Source organism: Ceratotherium simum, chromosome 19, assembly GCF_057802395.1.
Source record: "Ceratotherium simum simum isolate JZ-2026a chromosome 19, ASM5780239v1, whole genome shotgun sequence".
NCBI lineage: Eukaryota > Metazoa > Chordata > Mammalia > Perissodactyla > Rhinocerotidae > Ceratotherium > Ceratotherium simum.
In genome coordinates this window covers 50,675,071-50,688,731 of record NC_141918.1, presented here as the reverse complement: position 1 = coordinate 50,688,731, position 13,661 = coordinate 50,675,071, and the positions used below count along the sequence as shown (strand labels likewise).

Genomic DNA, 13,661 nt, shown 5'->3' with positions numbered 1-13,661 from the left:
GCCTTCACATATGCGGGGTGCCACAAACAAATACATAAAATAATGTCAGGTCTCAATCAGTGATATGAAGAACAATAAAGCAGGATGTGAGGATACACAAAGGGATGTGGAAGAAAAGGGGGTGCTCTCCTAGACATGGTGGTCTGGGAATCCTGCTCAGAAGATGAGTTGTCTGAGCAGCCCCCCTGAACGAGGGGGAGAAGAGAATGGAGTGCGTGTCTGGGGGAGAGGACTCGTGGCAGAAGGAACGTCTGTCTCCTAAGGTGCGGAGTGTTCAGTAGATCCAAACACAGCAAAAGGGCAGGACCAGTGGAGCAGAGTGAGTGGGGATTTGGGGAAGAAGTAAGAAATGGGTTCAGAGAAGTATGCAGGCTCTTATGGGGCATGGCAAAACCTCTGGATTTTATTCTATGTCTGGTGGGAAATTTTGAGGGTTTTAAGCAAGGGGAAATTTATGTGTGAGAGTAACTTTCTCTACTCATATATCAACTAGAATATACATTTCTTCCTGGTGGAAGAAATTTACTGTCAGGCAATTTGAACTTTTTCCCTGGGACTGTATTTCAGTTGAAGGGGAATGCAGCTCACAGAGCATCATAGCGTTTTACATGGTGGGGGGTCGAGGGGGTGGCACCTAGGTCTTGGGTCACCATCTGGCATCTCCTGAGACATGCAACATGCGTGGTTTTTGCCGCTGGGTCCCCCCTTGTTCCCATATATAATGACTCTCTGCAACTTTGGTGCTCTCTCAGGTACACAGGATTTCATTCTATTGCTCCCCACATCATACCAGGGCAAGCAGGAACTCAATGGAGCTGCTGAGGTCCTTTACCATCTCCTTGCTACCCCTGAGCACACAGAAATAGCAATTTCTAGCCAAAGTGGAAAGCGTCAGAATACTATAAGGCTACACGACACCATCCTCTCTTCTCTTGGACTCCACTGCCACTCTGGGAGCACACATTCTGGCCTGGCTGCCTCTACAGACACTTCTCAGGAATGAAGCACATGTTGCTCCTGCTGTCAGACTTATGTGGCTTTCTGTTGTTTCATTCATGGGATGATGGAGGGGCAAGAACTCACACTCTGGCTTGGCCTCTAACTCTCTTCTTCACCCAACCCAGGGAATCTTTTCTAGCATTGCGGCAGGAAAACTTATCCTTATGCTTAGCTGTTGAAACCCCAAAGCCTTCTATTTTTTCTGCTGTATTATTTTTCTTCTGAGAACATGGGTACCACTGCCTGGAAGGAGGCTGGGCATAGAACAAGGGATACAAGAAATACAAAGAAAAAACTCAGTGTCTCAATATATTATCCCACTACATTTTCAAAATCTTACTTTGTTATTTTACTTTTGTAATATCCACCAAATGCTAATATGTGCTAAATATGACACTTCAATCACAATTTGTAAATTTGGAGCATGTCCTAAAAACCTTTCGCTGCTAGTCAGTACCACCAAAAGGTTTTCCTTCTCTCTTCTACGGTAAAGAAAGCTAAGCAAGAGACCATTGAAACAACAAGAAAACACTGGTTTTTCGTGGCAAGCAACAGATGACAACTTTGGCTGAGTGAAGCAGAAAAGGAATTTATATAAGAACACTGGGAGGACTAGAGTACCAGGCTGAAGGCTGTGAAGCCAAGGAGACATCCAAAGTTACAGTGGAGAACAGATCCAGTGACACCACCACCTCTTCCAGCTGGCATTACTGAAACCACGCAGAGCACAGAAAGGGCTAGAACTGCTGCCAACAGCCTTAGATTGGTGGCAGCTACCACTGATGACACAACCTATCCCCAGAATGGATTCTGCATGGTCCTTTTTTGTTCAAACTTCTAGTTTCTGATTCAAAGTCTGGGTCAAAGCAACATTGTGCTCCCCTGCCCTTACAGCACAGGAATCTGTGAGAGACTGTATCTGACATGAGATGGTGGGGAAGAGTTTAGATGCTGGGCAGCCAAAAAAGAAAGACAACAGTCCAGCATAGGAGTGTATTCATAACAAGTACTATTATATATCAACTTTTAACTCATATAAATTACAAACAGGTATATCTTTTCCCAACTACCCTGTCATAACCCAGCTTTGGCCCTCTCTATTTTGGCATATTCTCAACTGTCTTAAATGGACCTAGAGTTAAAATACTAGGCTGAATCATACCAGACTGTCATTTTTATGGTTCAAAAACAGTCAAATATTGGCAATGTCTGATGGTTTAACACATACCATGGTGGACTAACTTACTAAGTTCATAAGATGAAACTGAAGGGATTAGGGCATATTTTCTAAGTCTTCAAGCATTTGAAGAATTATCACCTAGAAGAGCTTCTGGTTGCAACTTAGCCACATGTGGATACCAACCCAGAAAACAGAAATAGCATGAAGGTATGAAAGCAAAAATTCATTTACTCAGTTATTTACTGAGCAAATGTGCCCAGTATGTGGCAGGCACATTACCTGCAGACAGCAAACGCCTCCCTGTTTTCACGGAGCTTACAGTCTCACGGGACAGAATTCAGCCCAATAAGGAGAAGGACTTAACAATGTTCAAGTTATCAAAAAATCAAAGAGATATAAGATATAAGATATAGTTTCTGTTAACAGAAACTAAAATAATAGGCATGTGTACTGTTCATTATTATCTATATTAGTTTTTACATATTATCTTATTTGATATAACAATCTTATTATCAATTGATTCTAAAAAAAAACAACATTTTTAAATATACTGGTTTCAGCTACATAAAATTTTGACCCAACCAGTTCTCATTATTCCCTAGGCCTGAAATCTTTGATGATGGCTATCTATTCACAATAGTGTTTTAAATATTTGTCACAAAGCTCATTTAATTTTTATTAATGTGTTTTTCCAGTCCAGTATATTCTCTAAGTACCCAGAAATAAGGAAGAAGAAAATGCTGCCTTCTTTTTGAAAAGTACTTCTTAGTATTGATTTTATATTCCTAATATCAGTACAATCTCTTGCTCAGCCAGACGACTAGGTAATGGTTATAGAAATACCCTTCTTGAGATAAGAAGAGTTTTTGCTAGTGTGAAAACCACATGTCATTTTTCATCTCTGTTAACTTATGTTCTGGAAGAGAAGCTTATGAATAATTTAAGAGACTGCTGAATTCCTCCTAGTACCATGGACATTCCTCAAGCACTAAAGAGAAATACATCCAATACTCTTCAAAAGTCAGCTAAGAATGCTTCCTACATAGTATCATTTACCTCATAGCTGAAGAGGCAAATTGTCTAAAGAACAATTTCCTAAAAATACATTTCAAACACTACAAGACTTTGCTATATAAAAGAACACTGAAATGAATAATTTAATAAAGAAACAATACTTTTGTAACCCTAACACATACAGTTTTATCTGTTTTTTTCTTTGTCTTTTGGATTTATTCAACAAACATTTACTAAACACGTTAGGTACTGGGAAGTTTTATCTGTTTTTTAAGTTTTATATATATATTTCTTTTCATATAAGACATTTTCTTCAGGTGAACTCTTTTAAATATGTAGCACAATAACTGTATACCTAAAATGTAAAGAAATTACTAAAAGTTGTCTCAAAGTAATCTGTAACAGATCAATTTTAATAAAATCATGTATTTTTAATTATACACACTTTCTTGCAAAGCAAATATTTTTTCTCCCTTTTGCCATTTTCTTCCTTTTTCTAAAATTGTAAGGGATGTTTATATAGTAGCATGATCTATAATTTGAGAATAATCACAAAGAAGTTTATTAATAAGAACAGTCTAGAATACTAAATATAAATTAAGTGACCCTAATATGTTTTAAACATATATTATATTTCAGTAAGTGGACGCAACAGAAATAAGTTAGATTTCAGTTTTAAAAAGACTGATTTGTGATTAAACAAGACACCATACCACAGCAGGTGATAAGTTCTCTTCATGTTTTCTAGTTGGAAGATAATTTTACTATAACTTAAAATGGTATTAGAAAGTATGTCACATATAATACGAAAAATCTCAACAAAATTTCAGAATCACTTTTTAGTCATCTACAACTTTAAAGAAATAAAAACTTTAAAGAAATGACAACTGTTTTTGTCATTCCTATGTTATTACTATTGAAAGATTCTTGTTTCATTATGCTTCTTAAACTGCTTCATTTTATATGGTTTTAGCGAGTCATTTGAACTATATGTTTCAACATAAAGGCTGACATAATGTTGAAACCACCTTCGATTTAAAATTTTTATACTCATTATGTTAAATAGACATTTCAAATTGATTACTGTGTAAAACGGTCAAATAGAACTTTAAAACGTTTCATTCTTAAAAATAAGTCTTTAAAATTACACCTCAATACCAGAGGAATCCCATTCATTCCACAGTTGAGGAGAAAGAGAACCAGACTCAGCACTCTAACACCGGCCCAGTTCTCCTACGATTCAACTTAGGTTCTTGGACAGGACACTTAACTTTGACAGTAAAAGTGATAAGGCCATGACAGATTATCTCTCAGGCCCCTTCTTATCCTAACAACCAGCTGGTCCAAGTGAACTTTCAGAGAGAGTTCTGGTACTTCATCCATAGGGAATTCTAGATATCAGGACTGGATTTTATTCTCATAAAATCATTTTATTCAAAGATTTAGACACGAATGTAAATGAGGGAAGAGAGACTATCTAGGAATAAATGTTCTTTCAATCAGACTCTTATGTTACAGCACACATTTTTTTCATTGGCTTATACATCTAATTTAAAAAATATTTCTTGAGCTTCTATTATGTAGCAGGCTCTGGGACACAAAGATGAAAGAGTCTCTCAAAGAGCTTTCAGTCTAATGGAAAAAGATATACTTCTAAACAACCAAATGCAGTATGCAGTAAAGTGTTGCAGTTTCTACAGCAGATAACCATCTGTAGGGTACAGGCGGCATTAGAGGAGAAAATGGTCCTTTCTACTTTGAAGAAGGAGTAAAAGCCTTTATTTTGAAAGTGACACTTGAAATGAGTCCTTATAAAAGATCAGTAATACACTCTGAAAAAGAAATTAAGAAAACAATTCCATTTACAACAGTATCAAAAATAATAAAATACATCCTAATAAAATTTACCAAGGAGGCAAAACACTTCTACACTGAAAACTACAAAATGGTGCTGAAAGAAATTAAAGAAGACAAATAAATGGAAAGACATCCCATGTTCACGGACTGGAAGACTTAACATTGTTAAGATGTCAATACTACCCAAAGCAATCTACAGATTTAATGCAATCTCTATCAAAATTCCAATGGTGTTTTTTGCAGAAATAGAAAAATCCATCCTAAAATTCATATGGAATCTCAAGGGACCTGAAATAGCCAAAACAATCTTGATAAAGAAGAACAAAGTTGGAGGTCTCACACTTCCTGATTTCAAAATTTACTACAAAGCTTTAGTAATCAAAACAATATGGTACTGACATAAAGACAAACCAGTTCAGCACATCCACAATGGGAGTGAGGTATAAGGCAGCACAAGAAATAAGGCTAAAGAGACAGGAAGAGTCAAAGAGCTGAAATCGTCAATGCCATAGTAAGAAGAATGGATTTTATCCTATCTGCAACAGAAAGTCAATACATTCTTTTAAGCGGGGAACATAAAAATGATTCATTTTGTGCAGTAGAAAAATACCGTGGAAGCAAAGGGACAGACTGGAGACAAGAAGACTACTTCAGAAATAGAGATAAGAGATGAAAAGAGCTGGAACTGAAGCACAGCAAGTGGGACAGAAAGGAGGGAAGGGATGGGAGGGATATGTAAGAGAGAAAATTTACAGCATTTGATGACTGAATATCTAGAATGAGTGAAGCTGGGGTCTAGGATTTTATTTTGCCCAGGTGTTGGGGCAAAAAAGCAAATGACTGCATTGATCTACGATTGGTGTTTGCTAGCCAGGTCAAACAGAAGAACAGAAGACAGAACGCCTGAAAGAGCCACCAAGAGAGTGATGTACCATGAGGCCTTGACCAGTTTAAGAAGGAATAAACCATGTTGGCCAGGAAGAGGAGACCAGAGGCCTTGATGAGCTTCCAGAGCACGAGTAGTAATGGAGAGGAAATGAAATAGGAAGAAGGGTGGGAAGTTGTGGCAACAGACGGCTATATCCAACGGAAGGTCTCAGAAACAGAATAGTGAAGCCAGGGGGGAGGGGCCAAGTTGCTTTCACTATACGCAGTTAGTCGTCTATTTGCAAAAGTGGTTAGATAACGCATTACTAAAGCCCATCTTATAGATAACATGTATGATGCTTGGGTCACCACGGTAACGGGTGCTCCAGTTTTCAGGAACTGAGAGTCGACTCCTTGTCCAGTTCAGGCTTCTTAAGACCACCGGCTCACCAACTGGGCCTGCAAGGATGACCGATAGGTGACACTCTGATGTCAAGGAGCTGAAAACTCCACCCTCGGATCACGGCAATGCCACCATTTGGTGAACGTGCATCCTACAAAGAGCCGTGAAGCTTGACTGCGCTTGAACAGATCATCAATTACCTCACTTTCCCCTACCTCCAATCATCTTTACACCACATTACCCCCCACCCCATAAATATCCCCAGTCCCCATTTTCAAGGATGCAGATTTGAGATTCATCCTCCTGTCTCCTTGTTTGGCTATCTTGTGAATAAACCCTTTCTCTGCTGCAAACTCATCTCAGTGATTGGCATAATCGTTTGGCGAGTAAAACAAACCTGGTTCACTAACAATAGCTCTGGCTGATGAATAGTCAAAGGTTTCACTATGCTTACGAACTGCTGGAGCAGAGTACAGGCGTAGGAGGCTACCATCAAAGAAGTCAAAGGATTTTAAGAAAAGTAATAGTTATGATAGTAGTGGTGGGAGGGTATTTATTATTATTGGTATTAATGATTATAGTTACCATCTATTTAACATTGTATATGTGCCAAATACATGCTAAGTACTTCGTGTACGTTATTTCATTTTATTTTTGAGGACAGTTACTATTATGCTCATTTTACAAATAAGGAAATTGAAGGACTGAAAGGTTAAGTAAATTGCTTAAAGTCACTCAGCTGGTACAGGCTGCACAGGGATGCAGAGTCAGTTCTGACGACTCCACAGCTCACTTGGAGCCGGGGTGGCGTGATGGTTGGATGGTTGTGCTCATGGTGCTGCAGCAAGCAAGGGGCACAAGGTGAGCTAGGGAACAAAGTCCTCAAAAAGCAAGAGGGAATATTCAGACAACAGCAAAAGGTAGAGAGTAATAAAACCCAATAGCATGAACCACCAAGAAGAAAAGGCTTTTGTGTGAGGGCAGAACAGGAACAAAGCAACAGAGAACTAAGAATGTGGATGACATCTCTGGGCCCCAGGGCGTGAGGGGTTGGTGGGATGAGCAGCCTTCACCCAGAGGAAGCTGTGAGCTCAGATTAGAGCCAGGCCGCAGCAATGGAAAGAGGGAAAGGGGTTGTTCCTGGACACTGTTTAGGGGTCCAGCTGCTAATTTACAGTGTAACAGACAAGCATAGTGATTAAGACACAGAATCTGGTGGAGGGTGGGCAAAATGAATGAAGGGGGCCAAAAGGTACAAACTTCCAGTTATAAAATAAGTAAGTCCTGGGGATGTAATATACAGCATGGTAACTATAGTTAATAATATTGTATTGCATATTTGAATTGTATAGCATATTTGCTAAGAGAATAAATCTTAAACGTTCTCATCATAAGAAAAAAATTTTGTAACTATGTATGCTGATGGATATTAACTAGACTTATTGTGGTGACCATTTTGCAACATATACCAATATAGAATCATTAGGTTGTACATCTGAAACTAATATCATGTTATATGTCAATTATACCTCAATTTAAAAAAAAAGTCTAACGACAGGGGAATAGTAAAATAAATTATGATGCAATGGAATATCACACAACCAGTAAAAGTAATGCTTTTGGAGACTATTTCATGACGATGATAAGGACAGCTAACATTTGTTGATTGAGCATTTACTCTGTATCAAATATTGTTCTTTATGTATATTATATATCACACACATATGCATTATAACAAGTAATAATAACAATTAAAAAAGAAAAAGAACACAGAATCTGGAGCCAGACTGCCTAGATTTGAGTCCTGGCTCTACGACTTACTAACAAATTACTTAGCCTCTTTGTGCCTCAGTTTCCCTATCTGTGAAATGGGGGTGACAATAACGGTCCCTATTTCAGAGAGCTGTTAAGACTAAATGAGTTAATATTTGTAAGATGATCAGAACAACGTCTGGCACCAAGTAAATTCATTTAAGTGTTTGACTGAAAATAAAGTAAAATAAGAGAGTGGATGTAGGGAATCAGAATACGCCACCCCTAAATATGCCACTTGGGCATGAGAATTATTTTGAGCTAGAGGCAAATGGAATCCACAGACGCAGAAAGAAAGCTTCCTGGAGCAGCCTCACCCGACGAAAAGCAGAAACTTCTGAACAATGAAGACTACCAAAAACGCCCTCTCTGGGGAAGCTTACGGCCAAGGCGGCCCAGTGCAAACAAAGCCTGCTCCACTAGAGCCCCCACAGACTCACCTTGCCCCAGGCCACGCCCTCCAAAGCCTAGAGCCCTTTCCTTCGTCTTGTCACTTTTCCACAAACGTACCCTTCTTTTGTTAAGACGCTGTGTTAGCCCAGGTCCTAAGCCCACTGAGATACTCTTCACTGAGGTTTCTCCCACGTGATGTGAGCTGCACGTGTTAACAAATTGTTTGTGTTCTCTTGGTAATCTTTTGTCAGTCTAATTTTACAGGGTCCCAACAGGAGAGCTAGGAGGGTAAAAGGAAAAACAATTTTCCTCCCCTACAGGGACAATGGAAAGGGTTAAAAGAGAGGTGAGAAAGGGAAGGAAGTGTGGAGGACCTGCACCTCCCAGGGCCTGCACAGAGGCAGGGCGGGAAACAGAGGCTCTGACGGTCCTCCACGGTCCAGGACTGTGATTCAGACATCCTGGTCGGGGAGAAAAGCTGCTCTCTGCTTAGTTCTAGATGAAGTGTGGCTAAGGTGTTCTGCTGTCTCTGAAGAGAGCCTAGTCCAGGCCATTAAAGGGAGGGGTCAACAGGCTGCTGGGACGCCCACCCGCCTGTGGTGGTTAGAGGTCCATGACTTCATGTGGTAACCGAGCAGTCTAGAAGGGCCCAAAGGTACCAGCAACCGAACAGATGGCCCATAAGGCTCAGAAAACACAAGGCATATTCTCTCCATCTTTCGGAGGAAATGACAGTCAAAATAAGAGAAAGTGTAATGCTCAAATGAACATCCTAAAAACCTTTCATTTTTCCTTTTATGAGATAAATGCATTTGGAATCTTTTATCATGCTAACCAAGGGCACTTTTCTCATTTTACAAAAAAGATTTGCAAGGACCATTATAATTCCAGCAGGCTAAATTTTTAGCAATCTCTTGATCTAACATACGTCTTAACAAAATTACATTTCGCTGAAAAAAATGAATGAAATCACATATTCATTTCTTTGCAAAAAGCTCTTAAGTGCAATTTCATCACTGTAAAATGTGGAGAAGTGCCATATAAATGCATAATTTCCAATCTCTTCTTAGCTCTATGAGCTACTGTGTAATGCTGGGACAGAAGAAGGGGCCGCTTTACTCTGGAAAAACAGGATCACTCAAGGTCAAGGTAGGAAGCTGATGCCATCCACCTGACCCGCCCCCTCGGGCAGCTCCACCATAACCTACATGCACATGCCGTGCAAAGATGGGCTTGGTCTCCAGCCCACCAGTATCTACCAAAAATGACAGTTCACAGCAGCATTTCCGGATGCATAATTCAAGTATTGATGGTCAAAGCTCATCACTTCAGACTCTATTAGTTTAAAATGTACAATAATTTTCTTCAATTTTACACATTAAAAATTCTAAATTACTTTTTATCCTGCAAATTTTCAGTAATGAGTTTAAATATCAGTGTCTAAAATTCTGTCCTTGGGCCGGCCCCGTGGCTTAGTGGTTAAGTGCGTGCGCTCCGCTGCCGGCGGCCCGGGTTCGGATCCCGGGTGCGCACCGAGGCACCACTCCTCCAGCCATGCTGAGGCCGCGTCCCACATACAGCAACTAGAAGGATGTGCAGCTATGACAGACAACTATGTACCGGGGCTTTGGGGAAAAATAAATAAATAAAATCTTTAAAAAAAATAAATAAATAAAATAAAATAAAATAAAATAAAATTCTGTCCTTTTTTCATAACAACTATTTAATATTTTAAGAATTTGGTTTTTTGTTTTTTGGTGAGGAAGATTGGCCCTAAGATTGGCCCTAAGCTGATATCCATTGCCAATCTTCTTTTTGCTGAGGAAAATTAGCCCTGTGCTAACATCTGTGCCCATCTTCCTCTATTTTGTACATGGGACGCCCCCACAGCATGGCTTGATGAGTGGTGTGTAGGTCTGTGCCCAGGATCCGAACCTGCGAACCCCAGGCCACCAAAGTGGAACGGGCAAATTTAACCACTACGCCACTGGGCTGGGCCAAGAAGTTGTTTCGTTTAACCTGTAAATCTAAAAACTCTACGCAAATTAGGAAAGCCAGACTATTCATGAATTATAATTTTTAAGTATTTTTCAAGTTAGTTTTACTTCATCACATGTACTTAAACTTAACTTCTTTATAAATACTTTAATAATTAAATTTATTTTCTTTAAAAATTCTCCTGCTTTCCATTAAATCAAACTGGCTCTGCCTCCACTATTTTGAATGAATACAATTTTAATACTACTGTATATGCAGATACATATATATAGTTTTTATAAAGTTTTAAGGAATGTAGTAGCCTGGTCAATGGAATATATTCTTCTGAAAATTAGAATATATTATCTGAATAGATACTTTATAAAATGACACAAAAACAAATATTAAATTATTTTACTGATTCTACTGGACTAAAGCAATACTAATCCTGGGGGATTCTTTTAAAAATAAATCTAATGAAGCACAATATTGACAAAAATTCTGTGTATTGAACATTCTGACTACCTGAACACTATACAAATGGAGGCTCCAACTAAACTTCAATGAAAATTTTCCATATACATACTCAAATATTTAGATTTCCTATAAAAGTGCATAAAAACTATCACCAAAAGCAACAGGACAATATACACATAAAAGATGAAAAGCAAATATAACAGTGATTATAGGAGGAGGACACAGTGCTGTTCTTCCCTATTTTCCATTTTTTGTAATGTTTTGTTTAAATTTGGGGGAAAGTATATATATTTTTAAGCGACAGTCTGGCATCAAGAAAGGAATTACATACAGGGGCAGTGGCCTTTTCTCAAATGACAAACCAACATCCTTGGGTTCACAGTCCTATTAAAGTTGGTGAGACTTCACATTCCCCAGCATACAATGGACCTTTCATCAATATTGGAAACTGCCTTTGTGAGAATATTTGCTAAGAATGGATGGAATTCTCAATGTTGCAAACACCCATTGAACTATTTGAAAGAACAATGAATGAATGACTAATTAGAAATGTTTCTTGAGCTCACAGATATTTATATGACAAAAGAAGACCTGAATCTAGCGTTTTCTCCAGAGTAGTCAGGAAAAACAGATTAATTTTGTTAACGTGGGCAGCAGTTCCCAAATGATTTGCCATCAAAACTGTTAGAGTTGCCTTCTCCTTGGCAAACTAATGATTTTAAGTTCTACTTGACCCATAAATATTGTTTGTTTGCTTGTCTGTTTATTTATGCATACTTTGCTCCACAAAAGAAAAACTTAACAAACAATGAAATAAAACCTGATCCTTATGACTCCCAACCCCAAAAAGAGCTGTATTTTTGGATGGGTAACTACAAAACTGCATAAAGACATTATTAAGTTTTAAAAGTATGTCTAAAACGATCACATACAACATGATACCCTTTTTATAAAGTTAAAACCAATTAAAAACACATATATTTGGGGAGAATACAAGGAAATAAGAAATACCAACTTCAGGATAATGGTTAGCTTGAATGAAGGAAGGCCAGGGGATAGATTAATAAAAAGGACAATGTGATTAGATTACTACCAAGGTCCTAGCTTTTGTTTGGGGTGGTGGATTCCTAGCTGATAATTATATTATTTTAAAATAGATAGATAATAGATAAAAGTGGACCAAGCATGGACCAATGATGAGAGTGTGCTACAAACCAAAGATTATTGAACCCAAAATGAGATGACATGAAATGACTTCACAGGATATGAAAGGAAATGAAAATAAAAACTGTTTACAGCATATAGGCTAACATCCAAACTATGCTCTCAGGATCAAACTCTCAAGTCACTCATCCAGGTGACATAATTTTCTGCTTCTACCTCCCTAACACTTTCAATGGTACTGCACAGAGTAATGTGTTCTCCAATGGAGGTGAGACCTTCTACCATCACCAGTGGACCTTCTGCTCAGAGAGTGATACCTAAACAGGGAGAAAAGAAGGTAGCCAGGGGAAAAGGTTGCTGCTTCATCGACTGACTCTGGGATGAAGCTAATACCCACAAGGCTCTGAATGGGCAACTGGTGATTTTTGTTCATTCATTCAATACTTTTCAAATGTCAACTGCATGTGGTATGTCAAGATAACCACTGGGATCCTTCAGACTTATGAGTAGGACAGTCTCAACAAATACTTGAGTCCAGCCCATCACCTTCCAGACAGCCCTGGGATCAACACAGTCCTCAGACCTAAGAATCAAGGTAACTCTTCAGGCCTTTTATGTGGCTACTTACATACATGGCAAAGGCTGAAGCAGCTCAATTATAGAGTAAAAAATCAAAAGAAGTCAAATCTCTATTACAAGAACTGGAAAAAAAAATATTGCCTCTTCAATGATGAGATTTCATCATTGCTGAGGGCGTTGCTGTTTGTTTTACCTGCTATCTGCAAGAGCGGGCTTACGTGATCTCCATCTGCCAGCTTCACAAATCCAACCTGATTCCCAAAAGTGTCAACCCCTTGAAAAGGCAAAGTCAGGTGTTTTCCTTGGAGGATTTCTTCTACGAATGGTTTTAATCCCAATAGAGCATCAATACCACTGTGAAGAGATAATATATTTTTCGGTAAAATATTAAGTCATAAGATATACAAAACCAAGCAAGAAACAAAGTCATCAGTTTTAGAAAGATAATTCAATTTTGATATTTGTACTATTTTAAAGCTCAAAATACCTTCAAAATCTAATCTATATGATTAAAATTAAACTAATATTCATTTTTATACAAAAACTATGGGAGAAGTGAATTACATCTTTACCTAATTATAACTTATACTAAAGACATGAAAGAAGATACTATTTTATAGTTCACCAGGAAGTTTCTAACCAAGGAAACACCGCATGGACAACTAAAAAAAAATTACTGATAATACGTTCCAAAAAACCTAATACCTACAAGAGCTTAGATTATATGGAAAGTTCTAGATTCTTGCTAAAAGTACTAATATTATACAGTATTTACTATTTGCGAGGCACTCTACTAAAACTTAATATACGTCATCTCTTAAAATACAAGTTTCGGGGCCGGCCCAGTGGCGTAGTGGTTGGCTTTGCTTGTTCCGTTTCGGCGGCCCGGGGTTCAAGGGTTCAGATCCCAGGCACAGACCTGCACACTGTTCATCAAGC

At 38.4% G+C, this 13,661-nt stretch overlaps 1 protein-coding gene across 4 annotated transcripts in view; it reads right to left on the bottom strand.

Moving 5' to 3' along the window:
• AKAP7 (A-kinase anchoring protein 7) overlaps positions 1-13,661 on the bottom strand; it is a 142,931-nt gene that overhangs the window by 98,364 nt on the left and 30,906 nt on the right. For all 4 annotated transcript variants that reach the window (XM_087444119.1, XM_087444117.1, XM_087444116.1 and 1 more), the window contains exon 5: positions 12,916-13,076. In XM_087444119.1, coding sequence (XP_087300245.1) covers positions 12,916-13,076 — 161 coding nt within the window. The remainder of the gene's footprint in view (positions 1-12,915; positions 13,077-13,661) is intronic.